Source organism: Bison bison, unplaced genomic scaffold (genome assembly GCF_000754665.1).
Source record: "Bison bison bison isolate TAMUID 2011002044 unplaced genomic scaffold, Bison_UMD1.0 scf7180017864479, whole genome shotgun sequence".
NCBI classification, from domain to species: domain Eukaryota; kingdom Metazoa; phylum Chordata; class Mammalia; order Artiodactyla; family Bovidae; genus Bison; species Bison bison.
The window spans coordinates 2629725-2653449 of NW_011495039.1; the positions used below are offsets into that span (position 1 = coordinate 2629725).

At 35.0% G+C, this 23725-nt stretch overlaps 1 protein-coding gene across 1 annotated transcript in view; it reads right to left on the reverse strand.

Annotated features, from left to right (window-relative positions):
* DGKB (diacylglycerol kinase, beta 90kDa) overlaps positions 1-23725 on the reverse strand; it is an 873198-nt gene that overhangs the window by 360847 nt on the left and 488626 nt on the right. The window contains exon 20 of the mRNA XM_010862153.1: positions 16304-16368. Within this exon, the coding sequence (XP_010860455.1) occupies positions 16304-16368 (65 nt within the window). The remainder of the gene's footprint in view (positions 1-16303; positions 16369-23725) is intronic.

Consider the following 23725-nt stretch of genomic DNA (forward strand, 5'->3'; position numbering starts at 1 on the left):
AGAGACATTACTTTGCCAACAAAGGTTCGTCTAGTCAAGGCTATGGTTTTTCCAGTGGTCATGTATGGATGTGAGAGTTGGACTGTGAAGAAGACTGAGTGCCGAAGAATTGATGCTTTTGAACTGTGGTGTTGGAGAAGACTCTTGAGAGTCCCTTGGACTGCAAGGAGATCCAAACAGTCCATTCTGAAGGAGATCAGCCCTGGGTGTTCTTTGGAAGGAATGATGCTAAAGCTGAAACTCCAGTACTTTGGCCACCTCATTGGAAAAGATTCTGATGCTGGGAGGGATTGGGGGCAAGAGGAGAAGGGGCTGACGGAGGATGAGATGGCTGGATGGCATCACTGACTCGATGGACGTGAGTCTAGGTGAACTCCGGGAGTTGGTGATGGACAGGGAGGCCTGGCGTGCTGCTTGCTATTCATGGGGTTGCAAAGAGTCGGACATGACTGAGCAACTGATCTGATCTGATCTGATCTGATGGTTAGAACAAAATACAACTATCAAATTTGTAACTACTAGGCTATGAGAATATAAGATAGGTACTAATAAATGTGAAATTATGTTAAGTGTTCATGGTAATTCATGGTATTTCTTAATGAAATATTTTTTCTAATAAATAATGAAAATTAATAAAGATAAACAATATAGTATTTATTAGACTTTGTATTCTTTTATGCATGCCATATGATTGTTTCAGCTAGTTTATATATATCTGAATACTGTTTAGATAATACAAAACAGGCTAAAACATCTAGTTTGAAATGTAAAAATGCCAATAAATATAAAGTGACTGAGTATGAATATAACTATAGTTATATTCATAAATTCACAGATTACATGAATTAAAGGACATGAATGTTTCTGTACTTCAGAAGTTATTATCAAAATTCCAAATGACCTTTGTAATTTGAATATGACTTAAAAACTAAAGCAAAATGAATTAAATAAGGGGAAAATGTAATGACAGCAAGATGAAAATATGTAAAAAATACATGTAAAGAACTGAATATGTCTATGTGTAAGAATAAGCCAAAAAAAATTATGCTGTCACAGTGAATAATGAACTTTTCATCAAACTAAAGGGTGACATAAGTGGCATGTGCCCTGCCTAGAAATAAACAGACAAGTAAAGATTTAAAGTTAAAAGGTGATAAATATGGGACTGACCACTTGTATTATGAACAGGATTTATTATGTAAGTGTTTTTTCACACTATCTTTAAGTATTTTTGTTACATCATTAAGCATATGTAATAGAAGATGAAGACCACAGAAATTTAGACATAACTGACTTCTGAAACCTGAGAAAGTGAACTAAATATCCTAAGGTCCATGAACAGCCCAACTCACTTTTACAATACATTTAGATTTTGGCAAAGTCTGCTGATCAACTTCCATTTTCTTTCTTTCTATGTGTAGCGCTTCCCAGGCTTCAAGTGGGCATCTATCCCCACAGTGGGAGACCACATTTTCCTGAGCTCTTGCATTTCAGGATGGCTGTTTCAGAATCACACTGTGAGCAGAAGTGAAATGTGTGACTTTCAGAGGAGGGACTTGGTGACGATGCTGTAAGCAGTGGACGTGACTACGGAGAAGACTAATTTTTAAGGGTAATAGCCTCTTTCCTTCTTACCTCTAATAGAACCAGACACTTCCTCCTAGTAGCACACTGCACTCAATTGTGCAGTTAACTTTAGCAATAGTTTTTACCACATTTTATTGTGATTACATGTTTGGTTTGACTTCCCACTGCCCTAGAGGCTTTTCAAGGGCAGGGAGGATATTTCATTATTAACCTCACTTATTTTCCAAGGACTTTTATATTAGAGACCTGGAATAAACATTTCTCTCATGTTACATGACTGAGTGCCTAACACACACATTGAATGGAGAGGGTAACAGGGAATCATATACATTACCATCTGTAAAATAGTTGGCAGGTGGGAATTTGCTGTATGACACAGGGAGCTCAATCCCTCCGTGACAAACTAGAGGGGTAGGATGTGGTAGGAGTGGGAGGGAGGTAAAAGAGGGAAGGGACATATGTATACTTATGACTGATTCATGCTGATGTATGGAGGAAACCAACACAATACTGTAAAACAATTATCCTTCAATTAAAGATAAACTAAAAAAAATAATGGAAAAATATGAAACTGTGTTAAGGGTGTTTGTGTTAAAACTGTGGAACTTTTTAAAATTTGGTAGTAATTGTTTTGCTTTTATCAATAGATTGTAACTGTAAATCTTTAATTCTCTACTGAATAAGAAATATGAGTATTCTTGGAATATTAAAACATTCAGCCATAAACTAAGAAGTGATTAATTTTTCGAGAGTCATATATATATTTGATGTACATACATGGAAAACTTCTAACATTTTAGTTATAGGGTAAATCTATTTGTTGATTAGTTAGACAGTTTCTTAGAAACTTATACTCAAGTTTCTCTCAGCACTTAGAAAAATTTTCAGAGATGAGCCATTGCACACCAAAGACAAAGAAGACAAAGAGAGAGAGCTGGAAAAAGTGAGATCCAAAGAATTCATATTTACTTAATCATTTGAAGATCCACATTTACCTAATTATTTGAGGATCTAGCTATGCTAGACCCTATCATCTTTTGGAGAATAAAATTATTTTAATGCTGATTGTAATTGTGTATTGTGTATATATATTGTAATTGTGTGTATTGTGAATAGCGCTGCTCTGAATATTGGTACATGAATATCTGTGCAAGTCCTAAGCTCATGTATAAAATTACTTAAGCTGCCTGAAAACTTTAAATGAAGCTGAAACTCCAATACTTTGGCCACCTGATGTGAAAAGCTGACTCATTCGAAAGGACCCTGATACTGGGAAAGATTGAGGGCAGGAGGAGAAGGGGACGACAGAGGCTGAGATGGTTGGATGGCATCACCGACTCAATGGACATGGGTTTGGGTGGACTCCAGGAGTTGGTGCCGGACAGGGAGGCCTTGCGTGCTGCGGTTCATAGGGTCACAAAGAGTAGGACACGACTGAGCAACTGAACTGAACTGATGACTTTATTAAAAGTCATACAAGTGTGTCTACATTAATAGTCTTTATTCAGCATTAAAAAATTGTTATGTGTTGTATATGATGAAGCTTACATTAAAAAAACTGGTCTGAAAACTGAAAATTTGAAATTATGAAACAACCATAACTAGATTTGAGAAGTAAAACTAGGAAAATTTAACAACTATAAAGCACATTGGAAATAGAAATCAGTAAGGTCTTCCTTTATTTTTTCAATATTTTCATGGCTTAATGCAATTGTCATTCTTTTCCAGGCATGACCAACTCCAACATTAGTTTCCTAAGTACATTGCTCTTTATTGTCAAATTGCTTTGAAGCGCCATAAAACTACATATTTTCAAATAAAGCTTTTCTGTTGTTTCAGATCACTTCAGAGATTCTGTAATATAATTATGACTACAACATAAATATCATGCCCTGAGTCCTTCAGGCTTCCACTTTGATATTCACAAGCCAGGATTATGAAATTTTAAAATCTATTCTCAAACTTTTATCTCTGACATGAACTTCAAGTATTTTGAAATTTAATAACTGAGATTTGTGACCCCTTCTTCCCTAACCTTATCATGAAGTAGTTGCTGTTGTTCAATCGCTAAGTCATGCCTAACTCTTTGCAACCCCATGGACTGCAGCATGCCAGGCTACCCTGTCATTCACGATCTCCCAGAGTAGAATATGCACTAAAATACAGTTTGGAAAAAGGAAGAGCCTGGAAGTTAAATCAAAACTCTTCAAGGAATTAAAAACACAGCAAAGACTGATCCTCTAAAAAATATACAAAAAGAAAAGCATAAGGTAGTTCAGGAGCCTAAAACCCAGTCAAGTGAAACAAGAGAGAGCCATCCTTAGGAAGCAGTAACTCAGTCAATATCATTCTAAGGAACAGCAACAGCCAATCTAAAAGGCTGCTGCTGCTGCTGCTGCTGCTAAGTCGCTTCAGTTGTGTCCGACTCTGTGTGACCCCATAGACGGCAGCCCACCAGGCCCTGCCGTCCCTGGGATTCTCCAGGCAAGAACACTGAAGTGGTTGCCATTTCCTTCTCCAATGCATGAAAGTGAAAAGTGAAAGTGAAGGCCCTCAGTCATGTCCAACTCTTAGCGACCCCATGGACTGCAGCCTTCCAGGCTCCTCCGTCCATGGGATTTTCCAGGCAAGAGTACTGGAGTGGGGGAGATGCAAAAACAGCAAAGGACAGAGAAAACGTCAAAAGTCAGGCCAGGAAACAAATCATGGAGTGCCTTATAAACTAGTAGGGATTTGAGAAATTAACGAGCTTGATAAAGGAAGGTGGGTTAACTCTCACCTTCCTTTGAGATCACTCTCAAAGAAGTTTCTGGAAAGACTCTCAGAATTTATTCATTATTTCATAATAACAAGAGGATCATTAAAGTAGTTGTTCCTTCTTGAGAAGTTCTGAGATGCAAGTCATTATCCCAATAGAGTTTGGGATAAAGAGCCAGGATTTTCCCCAAAATAACAATTTGCTCTTAAAATTTAAGTTGTCCTTTAAGTTACAATAGCCTGGTTTCCGAACCAGGTCATCTCAGTTCTGTCTATAGACATGAAATAGTGTCCATGTTATTTATATAACCTGTCTAAAGAAGATTATATGTAAAATCTAGCATTCCCTTTGTTACCCTCACCAACCCTTAGCAAATTATAGGCACCTAATAAGCACAGTGAAGATTTGAGTACCTGGGACAGGTTTCAAACTCAGCAACCATGGTTAGCAGTAACTGGTATTAATGAAACACAATCAGCATTAAAACTACTGAAATGTTGTTACCAGATATACAGGATCCAGAAAATGAAGAAGCAACTGGGAATTCCAACAGAAGATCTAAGTCAAGAACCAAAAGTGAGTGCCAGGAATAAGGGCAGGGCATGAAGATAGTGTGAAGACATCATTTACTCTTGACTATGCTTATGTCTGAAGGGCATGAGCTTTGGTTCTCCTACTGTGAAGTGTTTTGTGGACAGTAACCATGTCTACTACACGTCTACTACTACTACAAAATAAAGACAGCAATAGTTACAGAGCAGCCTTTCTTTACGGATTAAAGAAGATACCATATGATAAACTCAATTTAATGATGTGAATCCTAAAGGAAATCAACCATAAACATTCATTGGAAGGACTAATGCTGAAGCTGAAGTTCCAACACTTTGACCACCTGATGTGAAGAGCCAACTGACTCACTGAAAAAGACCCTGATGCTGGAAAAGATGGAGGGCAGGAGGAGAAAGGGGTGACAGAGAATGAGGTGGTTGGATGGCATTACCAAATCACTGAACCGGAGTTTGAGCAAACTCCAGGAGATAGTGAAGGACAGGGAGGCCTGGCATGCTGCGTGCAGTCCACGGAGCTGCAGAGTCGGACATGACTGAGAGACCGAACAACGGCAAAAACAAATGATGTGAAAGTGTTATTCCTAAATAAATACTAGCTTCTATTAAGTGGTATTTTGTGATATTTTCCCCATTAAACTCTAAGCTGCTTTGAAACAAGACTTTAGTATTCTACATCATTGAATCCCTTCTGTGAAGGTTACAGAACATATCTCAGTATTCCTCTGGAAAGATATCAGTGTCCCCTCCCTTTGAATCTGACTAAGCCTTTGAATATTTCAATCAATAAAAAGTACAGTGAACATGAAACTCTGTGACTTCCAATACTAAGTGATACAGCGTTTCCCTGTCTTCTCAGGACACTAACTTTTGGAGGCCTGAGCTGCTGGTGTCCTAGACCACCAGACTCTGAAAATGCCCAGGCCACAGGGAGAAGTCATTTGTAGGTCATTGATAGTTAATTTTATGTGATAATTTGGTCACAGGGTGCTGCAATTAAACATCATGTCTGGGTGTGTTTGTGATAGTGTTTCTGGATGAGACTAGCATTTGAATTGGTGGACTCAGTAAAGTAAGGTATTCTCCCCATTGTGGGTAGGCACTCTCCATACTGTGAAGGACCTGAATAGAATAAAAGGCAAAGGAAAAGGAATTTGCCCTCTTCCCCCTGCCTCACTGACTGAACCGGGACATTTTATCTCATCTTCTCTGGCCTTCAAACTGAGATTATCACCATCTGCTCCTCTGAGCCTTTGGCTCAGACTGAATTACACCACTGTTCTCCTGGGTCTCCAGACTGCAGAAGGTAAATTCTGGGACTTTTCAGTCACTACAGTCATATGGTTGATACCATATACTGGTTCTGTTTCTATGGAGAACACTGACTAGTAAATGCTTCAGATAAGGTCTCAGCCAACAACCGGCATCACCCACCATTGTTTAGTTGCTAAGTCGCATCCGACTCTTTGTGACCCCATGGACTGCTGCCTACTAGGCTCCTCTGTCCATGGGATCTTCCAGGCAAGAATACTGGAGTGGGTTGCCATTTCCTCTGCCAGGGGATCTTTCCAAGTGAGGGACCAAACCTGTGTTTCCTGCATTGGCAGGTGGATTCTTTACTGCTTAGCCACCAGGGAAGCCATGATCCCATCAAATCACTTCCAACCAGTGAGTCTTCCCAGCTGAAGACCAAGACGTGGTGAAACAACGAAAAGCCATCCTTGTTTTATACTGTTTGTACTGCTGACCCATGGAAGCTATGCATATAACAAAATGGTTGTTTTACATTGCCAAGCCCTCAAGTAGTTTATTATTTAGCAATAGTAAAGGAAAGAGATTTTGATATGTGGAAGTGAAAGGCAGTAAATCAGAAAACATGTGACAACTGCCTTGGAACTGAAGGTTGAAAAGAATCTGGAAGAGACAGGATGACACTGACAAGACTTAGGATACTGCTAGGGAGGGCTTCAACAATAGAGGAACAATGTTATTGGAAAAGGGAAGAAACTGAACTCCTATGGTGGCAAAGAGCTTGTTATGGAGCAATAACAAAGAGAATACCTTGGCGATTCTTAGCGTATTTTGGCCCCTTGTAAGTGTTTGCCAAACAAAATCTTAAAAAAATACAATAAAGTTATACCATGTTTGCTATTTTCCTTGATAGAAGCTGAGGTGGAGAGGGAGATAACTTCTAAGATGTTAAAATTAAAAATTCATAATAAGTCAAGATTTTTTGTACTTCTACTTTCTTAGTCTCCTCAGAAATTTATCCATTAAGGAAATATTTTTCCATGTTCTGGCTATTATAAACAGTGCTGCGATGAACATTGGGGAACACATGTCTCTTTCAATTCTAGATTCAAACCTAGATGTCCATCAGCAGATGAATGGATAAGAAAGCTGTGGTACATATACACAATGGAGTATTACTCAGCCATTAAAAAGAATACATTTGAATCAGTTCTAATGAGGTGGATGAAACTGGAGCCTATTATTCAGAGTGAAGTAAGCCAGAAAGAAAAACACCAATACAGTATACTAACACATATATATGGAATTTAGAAAGAGGGTAACGACAACCCTGTATGTGAGATAGCAAAAGAGACACAGATGTATAGAACAGTCTTTTGGACTCTGTGGGAGAGGGAGGGGGGGATGATTTGGGAGAATGGCATTAAAACATGTATAATATCATATAAGAAATGAATCGCCAGTCCAGGTTTGATGCAGGATACAGGAAGCTTGGGGCTGGTGCACTGGGATGACCCAGAGGGATGGTATGGGGAGGGAGGTGGGAGGGGGGTTCAGGATGGGGAACAGGTGTACACACGTGGCGGATGCATGTTGATGTATGACAAAACCAATACAACATTGTAAAGTAAAAAAAATAATAATAATTAAAAAAATTTTTTTTAAAAAGGAAATATTTTTCTTCATATTTTAGGGCTAGTACATAGAATAATGAGGGTGACTTAGATTCCCCACTTTGTGAAAATACTGGTCATATAGAAATACAAAGCAGAAAACACAAACTTCAAGATGCTGCATATTTGAGAATATCACCTTTTTCTCCAAAGAAAACTGTATGTGAGAAAACCTTTTTTTTAAAAAAAAAAGTACCTGCCATTCAAGGTTAATCTTTTAGAATTAATTATATTTAGCCAGAAAATAATGCCGAACATATCCATATAAGAACATGTATTCCAAAAGGAAAAGCATTAGTAACTAATGCTTAGGTGGAGCAAGAAGGAATGGAGAGCATCTAATTAGTTCCAATTAGCCATGCAGGAGGATTACTCTCCAGGTAAAATTACCTTATAATGAGGTGATTAACCTCTTTGGAAAGAGTTCAAGATAGACTTACTTTACACTTAATATGTCTCATAAAGAACTGGTATAACAAGGGTCCTCAAGGATCCACGCCAGGGATAATTTTTAACAGGAATCAATAGATTTTATTTTGGAAAGCCCCCAAATATTTCTACTGTTATTACTGATGGAATAAATCCTAAAGCATCTGGATACTATAAATGAGGCATTTAAACTTCATATCAAATTAACTAACTTATCTGGGACTAACTTTATCTATACTAAAGAATGTAGGAATTGAACTCTTAATGAATTACAAATGCTAGCCTCTAGATTACCAATGAACAACTAAAGGAAAAAAATTTCTGTTCTTCACACTGGTCAGCGTTACAAGCTCTTTTGCCAAAATCTTTTGTCCACTGTCTAATTAGTGCCGTGGATCCCCTCAGCCCCTAGAGCACATTTGGTTCTTGTTACAGTTAGACTAATGCTAAACCGGGAAAGGGGTCTGAACACAAAGGAAAGAGAAGCTTCAGTATTTCCAACAATAAAACACTTGGTAAATTAAGGCAGGGTTCTTAGAGCTCTATCCTCAATTCAGAGCTTAAAAAACAGCAGCTTCAACTTATGGCTAGGCTTATCTTTGGTTTTTCTCTTAAAATCGATCATTTATCATGGACTTCTTGAAATTATATATATATATATATGTACACATTTATATATATTACATATATATATGCTGTCAGCTTAAACAAGAAATAATTTAGTGTTTCAATTTGATAATTATTTTCTGAAAGATTCCATGTACACATAGAATCTATAATAATGAGCAGAAATTCTTTTTAAATTGCCTTCAGTTTAAATTCTTCCCTGTAAGAAAATACTTTATATCTTTAATTATTTATGTCTTGGATTATTCAGTTGTGACTTTTTAGACATCATCTCTGAATTAACCACTGTTACTTCACAAATCTGGTTTCTTAATTTGGTATCCTAGGAATTGTGTTTGTGTGTGAGTCAAAAGTTTTGCATAAAACACTTGCAAATTCATGTAAAGCAAAAACACAAATCCTGAGAATAGAGAGGCAAAATCAAAGAGGAAAAATTTGGAATATTTGCATGGAGATGATATTAATAAAATATCTAAAAGTATCTTGCAAACAGAAACTAACACTGTTTCTTCTTCAGCTAAATCAGATAATATATAAGCAATATATTGTACAATACTCTTTAGAGCTCAATGTTCACCTTAGCTTGGGGGCCCCATAAAATACCCCTCTGTACTCTTACAATGTAGACTTTTCTCCCAGTTTACATTCTTCTGCAGGACCTAGAACCATTTATGGTTTTTGTATAACCCCAAATTCATTTTCCTCATTTGTCTTAGAGAGTTTAAAAATTTAACATCTGGTGCACTGCCCATCACATGAAAAGAACTACTTATTAAATGTCAACCAAATCAATAGCAGATACTGATATTTTATCCAACTTCAAGACCATCACTATTCTTTTGTTACTCCTCTGCAGTGTCAAAAATAAACAAAACAAACAAACAAAAAAAAGAGAGCAGGAATAAAAAAGCCGGAGAGAATGAAGAAAAGACAGAATGAGAGGCAAAGATGGAAGAAAAGTTACTGAATCTTTTCCTGATTTATGCTCCAGTTCTCACTCACTCTATTTCAAAGAGTTATCTTACAAACATGGTTTTGAACAACTCTGATATAAAAGTTAGCATTTCAGTTTAATGGTACCAGGAAATAATGCACAAAGATTCAGGGGAAGCGAATCTCTTGTGTCAGAGGGCACATGGCTTTAACTCGCTTAACCATTTACATTTCCATCTGCTCAGATCAGACACATATTTAATGAGTTTCAACATACAGATGAAACTATATGGATAGGATAGCATAGTAACTAAATTATTTTAACTTCTGTATTACAAATACAGCAATAAGACATACAATTATGAAAAACTTAATATATGTATGATATGAAAAGCTGAAACTCTCAGAAAATATATATAGCATAAGTGTACACAAATAAATAACTCTATGGAACACAAATGTACATTTGCATCCCCATGGACTATATAAGCCTGCCAGGGTCCTCTGTCCATGGAATTCTCCAGGCAAAAATATTGGAGTGGGTAGTCATTCCCTTTTCCAGGGAATCTTCCTGACCCAGGGATAGAATCTGGGTCTCCTGCATTGCAGGCAGATACTTTACCACCTGAGCCACCAGGGAAGGTGTGTATATATGTACACAAAGGTATAAATCTATAGTTTATATGCCCATCCATTTAACTATGCAATATGTCTTATATGAGGGTTATAGTTTAGCCATCTGGAAAAGCTGACCTAATAATGCTTATACAAAAAATGAAAGAAATGTTATTTAAATGATATAATTGAGTAGTCATTCTAAGTGCCAATGAAAAATGAGTACGTTTTGTTTTTAAACATAGATCAAAGTTGGCTAGGTACACAGAAAATAAAGACATAAAAATGCTTTAGGTCATGAGAATCTCATGGTATATAATTCTGTCCAAAACGTCCCTGTTCAATGTGAAAAATTCTAATGAATACAGCTTTATTCAAAATACTAAATGACAAATATTCAAAATTTTAATATCAATAGTGTCATTTCCCTAGTTGGTTTTTAAAAGATGGTATCATTTACAAATGTGGAAGTTTACAGTGAAACATAATCTGTATTTTTAAATAGAAAAAATGTTTCACTATGCAATAATGAAGTTGTCTTGACTGGTGGATGCAAAAGTGGGGTCAAAGGCCTAAAATACAATGCCACACAGAATTTGAACATTGCTTGTAAAGCTTTGAACATTTATTTTATTGAATTCTAAGAATATATCGGGCTTCCCAGGTGGCACTAGTGTTTAATGAACATAGCTGCCAATGCAGGAGACAAAAGAGACATGGGTTCAATCCCTGGGTCAGGATGATCCCCTGGAGAAGGAAATAGCAACCCATTCCAGTATTCTTGCCTGGAAAATTCCATGCAGAGGACTCTAGTGGGTTACAGTCAATGAAGTAGCAAAGAATTGGACTCGACTAATCAACTGAGCACACACACACAAGAATATATTATGACTGGTTTTGACTGATAAAAAATATTTGTGTAGTAAAATATCTCTTCAGGTTGTTATAATTTAGGCAAGATTTAATTTTATTGTCTTTTACTTAATATCACATGATATACAATTGCAAAACAATTATTGTATATACATGTATACACAGAGGTAAGACAGAGAGATCTTTTCTATTCACTCTTTAGTTAAACGCCATCACAGGGTACGTGCTGGCTCAGTCACTTCAGTCGTATCTGACTCTTTGCAACATTATGGATTCTAGCTCGCCAGGCTCCTCTGTCCACGGGGATTCTCCAGGCAAGAACATTGGAGTGGGTTGCCATGCCCTCCTCCAGGGGATCTTCCCCACCCAGGTATCAAACCCATGTCTCTTATGTCTCCTGCACTGGCAGACAGGTTCTTTACCAGTAGCGCCACATGGGAAGCCCAAGGTAATATTAATAACTGAGAATTACATATTGTTAACCTATAAAGTTGATAATACAAGTGTTACAACAAATCTATAAGTAAGCATGTGCTATTAATTAGCAAAGCATTCACAGTGCTCAGGGATTTATATAGTAAAAATTTGTTAACACTGCTGGCTGAGGTCTTGGGATATTAAATACATGAATACAGAAAAATCTTTTAGTACCTAAAAGAAAAGTTATTTAGAATCAAGACTCATTGTAGGCATACTTCAACTTTCTTTCCATTATCTTTCTTGGCAATAAGTAATTAAGATATTTCAAAAACAAATACACCACTTAATAATGTATAATTTAATGGATAAATTTAGTAAATATCTATTCACTGCTCATTATATTCCATGCACTACATAGATACTAAAGTCCCAGAGAGAAAGAGTCTCATTCCATGATCTCCCAAAGCCTATTATCAGGGAAAGAAGTCAAGAATCACTCCACAGCGTAAGTGTGTTCTTAAAGGCAGAGGCAAATCTTCTAAATTCATGTTGACTATTACTTTGAGCAATCTGCAGAGCACAAATTCTTTTCAAAGTTAGGTTTTATTAATATAGTGGTGGTGGCTTAGTCTCTAAGTTGTGTCTGACTCTTGCAACCACATGGACTGTAGCCCACCAGGCTCCTCTGTCCAAGGGATTCTCCAGGCAAAGAAACTGGAGTGGGTTGCCAATTCCTTCTCCAGGGGATCTTCCTGACCCAGGAATTGAACCTGGGTCTCCTGCATTTCAGGAAGATTCTCTACCAACTGAGCTGTGAGGGAAGCCCCTTATTAATACGGTAGTATCAAATTATTAGTCCGGAACACTAATTTTTCAGTTTTGTTTCTTCTCACATATTTAGAAGGCAAGGCTCTCTGTCATATCTTATATCATTACCTAGATTCTTAGTTAAAATGCATTATTAAAATTTACATACCAATTTAAGTTTTCTATCTACAGATTTCTTCATAAAACAGCAGAAAGTAGGACAGAAATAAGGCTCATACCTTTGAACAGGGGACTAAGAAAATGATCTTTGTTTCATTCAGAGAGTTAGAGACGAGATACTTTTAAGTGATCAACATGATATAATGAAACAGCATCTTTGTGGATCACTGCTAGCCCTCGGTGTTTGATAGCAGGTGCATTAAGTGTTGTATGTTAAGAATTGGAATTTGTACTCTAAAAACAAGTTATGACTACATTATTAAGAAGTTTCTGCAAATCACTAAGGCTTTTTCTATAGTTAGCTGCATTTTGCATATTACTTATAAGTCCTTGTTAATTTTACACAGATTTATACATAGAATTCAACCATTTTCTCCAAATTATTATAACCCTTCATAATTATGTTAATATATATTTTAATGTGTTTATGTGCAGTTAATTTTTTTAGGAAAAGCAAAAACTTAAAATGCTTCTTCTAAATAAATTGGGAAAGGTATAATGAATTTGAATTATGAGCATAAGACATAGTAGCACAGACACTTCAAGAGAACAGAAATATTTATTTAAATTCAGTTTGATTAAAGACTATCTTAAAGTTTAGAAAGTTGAAAAGCACATTCCTTTTAACAGTTAACATAGATTTATGTAGAAATTTTGGAAAAAAATATGATATAAACCTCTCAACTAGCACTTGCTTAAGCACCACCAGAAAAATCTTTATCTTTCCCAGTTCTTTCAATTTCTGTCATAAGAAGCATAGAGAACAGAACTATGTATTTTGGTAATTGATTTCCTTAAGATAATGTTAGAAACATCATGTTCTTTAAAATATAAATGAATTTCAAGGTGAGCATGCTAGAGGATAATATTAATGGCGTATGATTTATTGTGATAAGAGATCTGATCTGAAACACCATTATTAGGAATACTTAAAAAAATCCATTTGCAAATTCCTGAAAATATGAAAGTGCCATAGCTGAGCCTGTATCGATGTTGAAATCTAGAAAGTTGTCCTTGTGAGTATGAAAGTGCTTGTGCACACTATCTGGCCTTCCTCTTCATATAAATTTATTAGAAAATTTTCATATTCTGAATATGCTGCATTGTAGTGTGGGGAATTACCTAAATGCTCATAACACTGAGTGAAGACAATCTACAAAAGTTCAGAGTCAATATATATGGATAGTTAACTTGGTAATGTATATCATTTTAGGGCTGACTGTTACCTTAAAAAAATAGTCAGCGATAATTCACTGAGCAACTACTGAAATAGCTGGCATTCTTTGAACTCATACTATAAACATGTGAGCTGTGTCAATATAGAAAGGATTTTCTATGTTATTACCGTTCCAAATGAAATACTCCCTTTATATAAGCGAGAGTTACTTTTGACTTAAATTTACACTTACGCTTCAGTAAGATGCAGTTTTACATCTTCTAAACTTGGGATACATAAGCACATTGTAGTCAATGATATCTAACTACATGTTAGGCAGTGAGCAATGTCATAGATTAGTACTGCAGTTAATAATAAAAACTTTAAATAGACATATATGAATAATAGCAGTCTTCATTATTAAAATAATTAAAATTATTCTGGAGAACAGAATTGATTAGCTTTGCAGGAGCATTATAAATACTGGCATTCTAATAAAGGCATCAAACTTGAGCATCTCATAAATATATCGATACACTGCTCTGTACTCTTCTCCTTTCTCCCTCCCCGTCGCACATGTCTCTCTTTCTATTTCTCTGGTTTTCTCCACTCTCTCCCTCATCCTATCTCTGTTGAATAAGTTTGGAACAAAAATTTCCCCCCTTAAGCATATTTTAATGCATTGATGGACTTTTAAATTGTAAAACTCCTAAAGGGGTGCACTGCATGCAGCATTTCTCAAATAGCATCTTTTTGGCTTGAAACCTATTTTAATATATGAATATCAACACATGAAAGACTCATAGAATGGCACTGGGGAGCATAAGATAGTTGATTCTATTTCCAGTACATTCAAGTTGGATCATCAAGTGCTAAAATACTTACAAAGTAAATGTAATTTTATTGTTACATCATTTTTACATAAATTTCATGAAATAAAATTAAATCTTATAAAATGAAAATGTATATTCTAGATATAAAGAAAAATGGTGTAAAGTTTTAAAGAAGTTACTTTGACTTAATTTTGTAATATAGATGGCATAAAATTAAAATACTGCAATAAAAATTCAGTATCCATCCCATCCACTTCTTTCCCTTTTCCAGAAGAAACCAAAGTTAAAAGATTTTTGCAAATCTTTCTAAAGATATTATATGCACATATACATATTTATTACATACTTTTTTTCCATTTTCCTTAAGACAAAATCATAGATGCTTGAACTATGAAAGAAAAAGTAAACCATAGCATCATGATTTATCATCGGTAGGGTAGGAAGATCTCAAGGTGATACCTGGGGTACATTTTAGAAATACATTTTCATGTGTCTTGCTAAAACATTTAATATAGATCAATATAATGAAAAATTAGATAGGATCTTGCATGAAACTATTTAATATGATAATTCTTATATAAAGTAGTACACTAAAGTCTATTGTTAAAACATCTAAAATAGATTTAAAATACATTCATGTATTATGGAACCACATGGAAGAAAAGTATGTCAATCTCCTGGTGTATAACAAAACTGAAATAAACAGAAGAATTTTCAGTAGTTGTAAGTGTTCTAGAACACTCATGTTATAATGTCAACCTAGCCAAATAGAGAGATCCCAGGGCCTTTGACTTTGAACATTAATATACAAATCACTTAAATATGTATATATAAATGTTGACTATTATTTTGTAACTGTGAAATGAACAGAGTAGAAATGGGTATAATTAAACAAAATATACTTTTGCCCAAAATTTCCTGGGTAGTGGGGTGTAGATGGCCATATTTCCTTCTAGAAATGGGGAAGATAACAAAGCCCATCTTTCTCAATTTCCCTGAATATCAGCAAAAGTCAGTATCTACATTTCTGAGGAAATGATGTCTGTGTATTGTTATAGCAGCAAAACTAATTTTGGCTTTCAAGGGCTTTTGCTCTGAAGAGAAAGTCTTTAACAGTAGTTTTTGTCAGCACTTATATTTCTCTGGTTAATTTTCCATTTAGCTGAAGCCAATACAGGACTGATAGTACAAAAATTAGAGGTCTTATATGATACCTGTGGAATGTACAGTTACTCAGCATGACCAAATCAGAGCCGCGTGATTCTCCTTCAGATTTAGGATGATCACCCCTCACATACTGGGCCACGTAAAGGCTTCCAGTGTATCCTAATAACTACCTTCACCTTATACTTGATATCTGTCTTCTCAGTATGAAAATGGACCAAAGATGACCACATTGTATTCCCCATTATAACCTCCCTAAAATTTAGCAAGGAAAATTAAATATGTTTACATTTATGTCTTAATACTTATACACATGGCAAGCCCTATTTAGTCATTCACATGTTAAATGCTTTATATCATACAGTGACCCTTTTTATGACACAGTCCATCAACAGCAACCATAATTACAATGAATCATTTTTTCATCTTACCTACTATTGAATTTTTCTGGGTGTTTCTCTCTCATGATATGGAATCTGTGTGCAATGGAAGCATCCTAAGGAGAGAAAGAGAAACAAAAGACAGGACAGTTTATGATCCTAATATCTTGTGGAAACAATTAAAAGAGAAAAAATTAAAGAATAATAGTTTAAATTAACCTTTCCTAAAAAATACCATTGTCAAGAAGATATTGTGTAATTAGGCAGAAACGAGTAATACACGTAAATTCTGTACAAGTATGAATTAGTCACTGTTGGTTACTTTTCATATTTACTTCAAGGAATTAATTTCTATATAATGCATTCACCTCCTGTACATGCTTTTGGTCTATGCTTAAAGAATGTTTAAAATAGTTCATTTGTACATAAATGCCAAAAAATATTTAAAATTCTTGTTATACAAAAGCTAGAAAGATGGTGTAAGTGGAGAAATGATCGAGTGCAGAAGCTCTTACTCTCCTCATCTTTTGAGATTAATTATGGCAAAAAATATAATGTGAATGTTTCTATCTAGTACAGGTAAGTTTGATACATGACTTCAAAGTTTGTTAAGAGTGTACTGGATGTGTAGTTATTAACTGCTCATTCCACAAGCTACTTTCGGACTTATCTTGATTACCAGAGAAAAATAACAAAGGGGAAATTTACTTTTGGAAAATTGGTGACAAGTGTATCTAAACTCTGAGATCCCAAATATACCAGTTCCACACCCTAATGGATGTTTCTTCCATTTAGGAAATGCATTCAGAATTTCTATGACACAGAATCACACAATATGTGAGACTGGTGGAATATTGTGATTCATGCTTCTCAACTTGCTGTTCTTTCTGACTTTTAATAGTTGTCTCTATTATTCTAAGCAAGGAGATATTTTCCCTTTCTTCATCGACACATGATTAATCACTCCAATGAGAAACTAATATATTTACCAGTCATCTCAGAAGAAATGGGGCAATTTTAGCGAATAACTGTTAATTTTGTTTCCTAGTAGGGATAAAAGAAAAAGAAAAACCAAACACAAAGGAAATAAAGAAGCTGTGTATTTGAAAGAATCCTGAAAACACTAATCAAGGATTAAAAGTCTAATGAATGAAATGAAAAGGCTAATGTGCTTACTCATGCATAACAAAGCATTAGCCACAACAGAGGGACCAATGCCCTCTGCAGATGGCAGACAGAGCGCTGCTTTCCCCCAAGATAGAGATGTGATAGAACTCTAAATGTTTTTGTATATTTTATCCTCTAAAAATTGTTGAGTAATTGAATTAATCCACAAGGGTAAAGGACACGAAGGTATAGACAGATGTGTAGTAAAACAACACTTGTAAAATAAAAGTTATTGAAAAATTCTATGTTTTGATATTCTGATATAATTTTGTTATACATACATGGTCAATTTCCTGGTTTGCCAAGTATGGATATCAAGGTGTTCACTCTTATTAGTCCAGTAGCTTTGAAAAAAATTTTTCACTAATAACTCATAAAAATACATTTTAAATAAAGCAAAGTTCTGTTGCTATGGTATGAAATTATAGGAAAAATCTGAGTTGGGCTATTATTGGTGTATTATACAGTGTTATCATTAATTAATTTTTAAAAATCATTTATTTTGATTTTATCCCTAATCTGGTTCAAAATTGATTTGGAATACCTTATTATGTAGTTAAATGCCTTCATCCAATAGACTATTTAAACAAAACTAAAGAAACATGAATCGAGTACTAAGAATGAATGGTCAATATTAGTTATCCACAGGGATATGATCAGTGAATTTACCTCTGCTTGAATTATTTGCTTCTAAGTTATAGAAGTGAAACTTTTAAAAGTAGATTGCTTCATAAGCATATATTTTTGCAATAATAGATCTCTTCCTTTCCAAAACAACATAAATAGGACAGATGGAGGGAGGGAGGGAGGGAGAAGAAGAGAAGAGAAAGGAGAGGATCAGATCAAAAGACCATTTATGTAGACTGGACTATAACTGACTAAATTCCTAGAAATACAGAACAACACACAGCCAAAGACAAACTTCGACTTAGCTCCTCTATTTCCAAGACACTCAGGCAATGAATCATGTAGGAAAGAGACGGGGGAAATAAAAGCTAGTGAAGAACACTGGCATGCCTTTTCCTTGTGTTGAATGGGTCCCACCACAAAGAGAGAGCTGGCATTGCTGAGTAAAGGATGGATAAGGAATAATGACAGCAGGTGTTCATTTGGATGAAAACTCAGACTAAATTCCCATGGGACCCTGTCCCTTTGGCATAACCCCAAAAGGCTTCAAAGAGAACTGCCAAACCCTGCAAACTTACCCAGCAGCCATATTTCAGGGACACTAAAGGTTCTCTAAGAAGACTAAATAATAAAACACAGGCTTCCCAAGTGGCGCAGTGGTAAAGAACCTGCCTGCCAATGCAGGAGATATAAGAAACATGGGTCTCATCCCTGGGTCAGGAAGATTCCCCAGAGGAGGAAATAGTACTCACTTCAGTATTCTTATTTGGAAAATTCCATGGACAGAAGAGCCAGATGGGCTAAAGTCCATGGGTTCACAAGAGCTGAACGCTACTGAGTGTGCACACACACACAATGTTGGTTTTTTACATGAACTTTGCCCTTTCAGGCTCTCTATATTGCAATTTTTAGGAAACAAAACTTAAACTGGCATCTCTTTCATATCCTAGAATGGTTAAATGTTGAGTTCAGACAGACTTTCACTTTCAAGACTTGTTACTTTGAGCAAATTACTTATTTATCATGAGTCACGGTTTTCTTATCTTTACAAGAAGATACTAATACCCCTTTATAAAAGTACTGTGGTGAGATATTTTTCGATTATTTTGTATAGCAATTGCAATAGTCTTCTGTATAACTGGGGTATTCATATATTCTATACCCACATTAGAATGTTACTGAAAGTTAAGGAAAATGCTAAAAAATAGTTGAATTTGATAATTTTGAAAGATATATTTACTGACTCTCAATTTGGTTTTATTATTTCCTGAATTTTAAAAAAATTTCATCTTAATTTAAAAAATAAAATCAGATAGAGGAAATAAAACTTATTCATTTTTTTAAAGCAAAAAAATTAAATCTCATTAGGTTGATTTTCAAAGCAGAGTATTTTGTGTAGTACTATTTAATTTATATATATATGTAAATATGTACGTATGTGTGTGCATATATACGCATACATATATAAATATATATACACATGCATACAAATATATCAAAGAATTAGCTTCTTAGCCATATCTACCTTTAATACTCTGTACTGGTATTTTTCTAGAGACTAATTTTTTTCTTTTCCTATGAGAGCTTATTTTTTTTTTTTTAAATGAAGTTACCCTAAATCTCCAAAGTTGCATTTTAAGTTATGAAAAAGTTGATTATTTTCTGTAGGTTATAACATTTTAAATAGAGCAAACAAAATTTCTGAGATATCTATAAACAGCAAACTCTACTAAGAAGAGGACATTATCAATACTAATCTTTTACTTGAGATGTAAAATACACTTACCCAAATATTATCATAGGTACTATATTTTTAATTCATTTAAAAAATATTTCTCTGACAATTATTTTTACAAAATTTGACAAATACTTTATTTCTGAATATTATAGCAAATTAAACATTTTCTCAATTCCATTACAGTTTAGGATAGAATATAAATCTAATGAATGACAAATGTATATTATCAAGAGTTATTCCAAATGCAACCATAGAATTTAAAATTAAACTTTGTATACTAGATGAATTTTCATTGATTTCCTGAAGTAGTTCAGTTCCTCCTTAGTTTTGGATGAATAAATGACTTCCTGTGTGTGTTTTTTTTTTCTTTAATAACTGCGATTTCTTCAAGAGCTGAAATGTGTGATGTTCCATTTGTTATTTTTTGAATATTTTTCAAAGATTTTCAAATGAAATTTTGATGTATTATTTACATATAATAAAGTTTACCAATTTTAAGTGTACAATTAAATGTCCTGAGGAAGGTTTTAATAACCACTGTCAACAATCACGATACACAAAATTTCCATCACCCCAAAAGTTCCATAAGGCCCTTTGCATTTATGTACTTTCATACATATATACATATACAAATCATTGATTTGCTGTCTTTATAGTTTGTCTTTTCTAATATTTCCTATAAACAGAAATTAAAAATACTCTCATGTCTGGCTTCTTTCATTTACTCTAATGTCTTTAAGATTTAGTCATTTGTTCCAATGTCAGGGGTTTGTCCCTTTTAATTGCTAAGTAGTATTCTATTAAATAAGTATACCGCAAGCTGTTTGTTTATTCATTAATTGCTGACATTTGGCTTTTATGCATAAAAGTGCTATGATCTTTTGAGCACAATTCTTTTTGTACACATGTGTGATTATGCCTTTGTGTAAAAACTTAGGAATGAGACTGCTGTGTTCGATGATATGAATATATTTAACTTTATATAAAATAAAAACATCACCTTATTTTTCAAAGTACTTGTACTATTTTGCATTCCTACTAGTAAAGTATGTGAATTCCAGTTACTCGACATCTTTACCCACACTCCACATCTACAGCCAGTCTTGATAGACTTTTTAAATTTTACCCTCCTAAGAAACAGTATTCTGTTTTAGAGCGTTAACCCTTATTGAATCACACTATCTGCTTCAGTACAAGGGTCTGTCAATTCTGGCAAAATTATAGGATTTCAAAGTTCTGGTACAGATTTAATAAATGCTTCCAGCTTTATCACAATTCATTCATTCTCACAGCTTTTAGATATCTTCTCAGCTTTGCTATATTCAACAATTACAAAAGAGCAATGAGCACTTTGAAAGTCCATTTGTGCATTCAACTCAACACTCATCCCATGCACAGCCTCAGGGATTTCAAAGGATTTTTTTTTAAATTCCTTCAAAAGATATTCAGAGAATATCTTAGGGTATCTCTTTATAAAGAACTAGAGCTCTCAAATTGATTATGATCTCTTTTTTTTGTTGTTGTTAAAGTGAAGTAAAATTGTTAGTTGCTTCAGTCTGTCCAACTCTTTGTGACCCTATGGACTGTAGCCCTGGAGGTTCCTCTGTCCATGGGATTCTCTAGGCAAGAATACTGGAATGGGTTGCCATGCCTAGAGGAGGCTCTAGGGGAACTTTCAGACCCAGGGACTGATATGTAGTATTAGTTAATTAGTTGCTCAGTCATGTCCAACTCTTTGCAATCCCATGTACTGTAGCCTGCTGGGCTCTTCTGTCCATGGAATTATCCAGGCAAGAATATTGGAGTGGGTAGCCATTCTCTTTTCCAAGGGATCTTCCTGACCCAGGTATTGAACCTGGGTCTCCTGCATGGCAGGCAGATTCTTTATCATCTGAGCCACCAGGGAAGCCAATATACTTTAAATAAAAGCAATATTTAAAAATTCAATGTATATAAAAGTATATGAAATGTGAAAGACCCACTTTTCCCCAATTTTAATTCTGAGAGATAATAACCGAGGTCCTTTCTATGCATCATTTTGAAAACAGCCTATCTAAAAATCATAAATGTATGAAAATACATATGCACAACTGTATATTTACAAAAATAGACATACGAACTGTGCTGAAACTTGGATTTTTTTTCACTTATCAATAAAGCATATACATATCCAGGAAACAGGAATTTTCCTAATGTTTTTAATGCCTGTAGCCTATTGCCCTTAATAGATGTGCTATTATTTATGCAGCTATCTCCTTTTTGTAGTGGTTTAGGTTTACTATTTTGCTACCAAAATCAATATATAATGTTTTGTTACCAAATTCTATACAAACTTCATGCATCTCTGTGAATATATATTTACAACAAATACTCAGAAGTGGAATTCCTGGCTGAAAGTGTAGGTAAGTAATAAATTAAAAAAAAAATAAAACATAAGTTTTATTGTGTAGTGAAAAATTACTCTCTAAAATGTTAACACATTCCCACTAACAGTGTCTAACATGACTAGTCATCATTAAGTTTATCAACTTCTGAATTTGATGGGCTAAAAAGTATTGACACAATTGTTTAAATAAACTTTGTCATTGTTGATTGAAGTTGATGATCTTTTCATATGATTTTGTTCATATTTATTCATTTGTGGACTACCTACTTAAGTATGTTATCCATTTTGTCTATGTACATTAAGAAACTATTTATATTAATAACCATAGTGAGGAAATAGTACTTAAATATTTACTACTACTGACAGAATGTGGTCCACTGGAGAAGGGAAGGACAAACCACTTCAGTATTCTTGCCTTGAGAACCCCATGAACAGTATGAAAAGGCAAAATGATAGGATACTGAAAGAGGAACTCCCCAGGTCAGCAGTATGCTGACCCCAACATGCTACTGGAGATCAGTGGAGAAATAACTCCAGAAAGAATGAAGGGATGGAGCCAAGCAAAAAGAATACCCAGTTGTGGATGTGACTGGTAATAGAAGCAAGGTCGGTTGCTGTAAAGAGCAATATTGCATAGGAACCTGGAATGTCAGGTCCATGAATCAAGGCAAATTGGAAGTGGTCAAACAAGAGATGGCAAGAGTGAACGTTGACATTCTAGGAATCAGCGAACTAAAATGGACTGGAATGGGTGAATTTAACTCAGATGACCATTACATCTACTACTGTGGACAGGAATCCCTCAGAAGAAATGGAGTAGCCATCATGGCCAACAAAAGAGTCCGAAATGCAGCACTTGGATGAAATCTCAAAAATGAAAGAATGATCTCTGTTCATTTCCAAGGCAAACCATTCAATATCACAGTGATTCAAGTCTATGCCCTAACCAGTAATGCTGAAGAAGTTGAAGTTGAACGGTTCTATGAAGACCTACAAGACCGTTTAGAACTAACACCCAAAAAGATGTCCTTTTCATTACAGGGGACTGGAATGCAAAAGTAGGAAGTCAAGAGATACCTGGAGTAACAGACAAATTTGGCCTTTGAGTACAGAATGAAGCAGGGCAAAGGCTAATTGAGTTTTGGCAAGAAAATGCACTGGTCATAGCAAACACCCTCTTCCAAAAACACAAGAGAAGACCCTACATATGGACATCACCAGATGATCAACATTGAAATCATATTGATTATATTCTTTGCAGCCAAAGATGGAGAAGCTTTATACAGTTAACAAAAACAAGACCAGGAGCTGACTGTGGCTCAGATCATGAACTCCTTATTGCCAAATTCAGACTTAAATTGAAGAAAGTAGGGAAAACCACTAGACCATTCAGGTATGACCTAAATCAAATCCCTTACAATTATACAGTGGAAGTGAGAAATAGATTTAAGGGCCTAGATCTGATAGATAGAGGGCCTGATGAACTATGGAATGAGGTTCATGACATTGTACAGGAGACAGGGATCAAGACCATCCCCATGGGAAAGAAATGCAA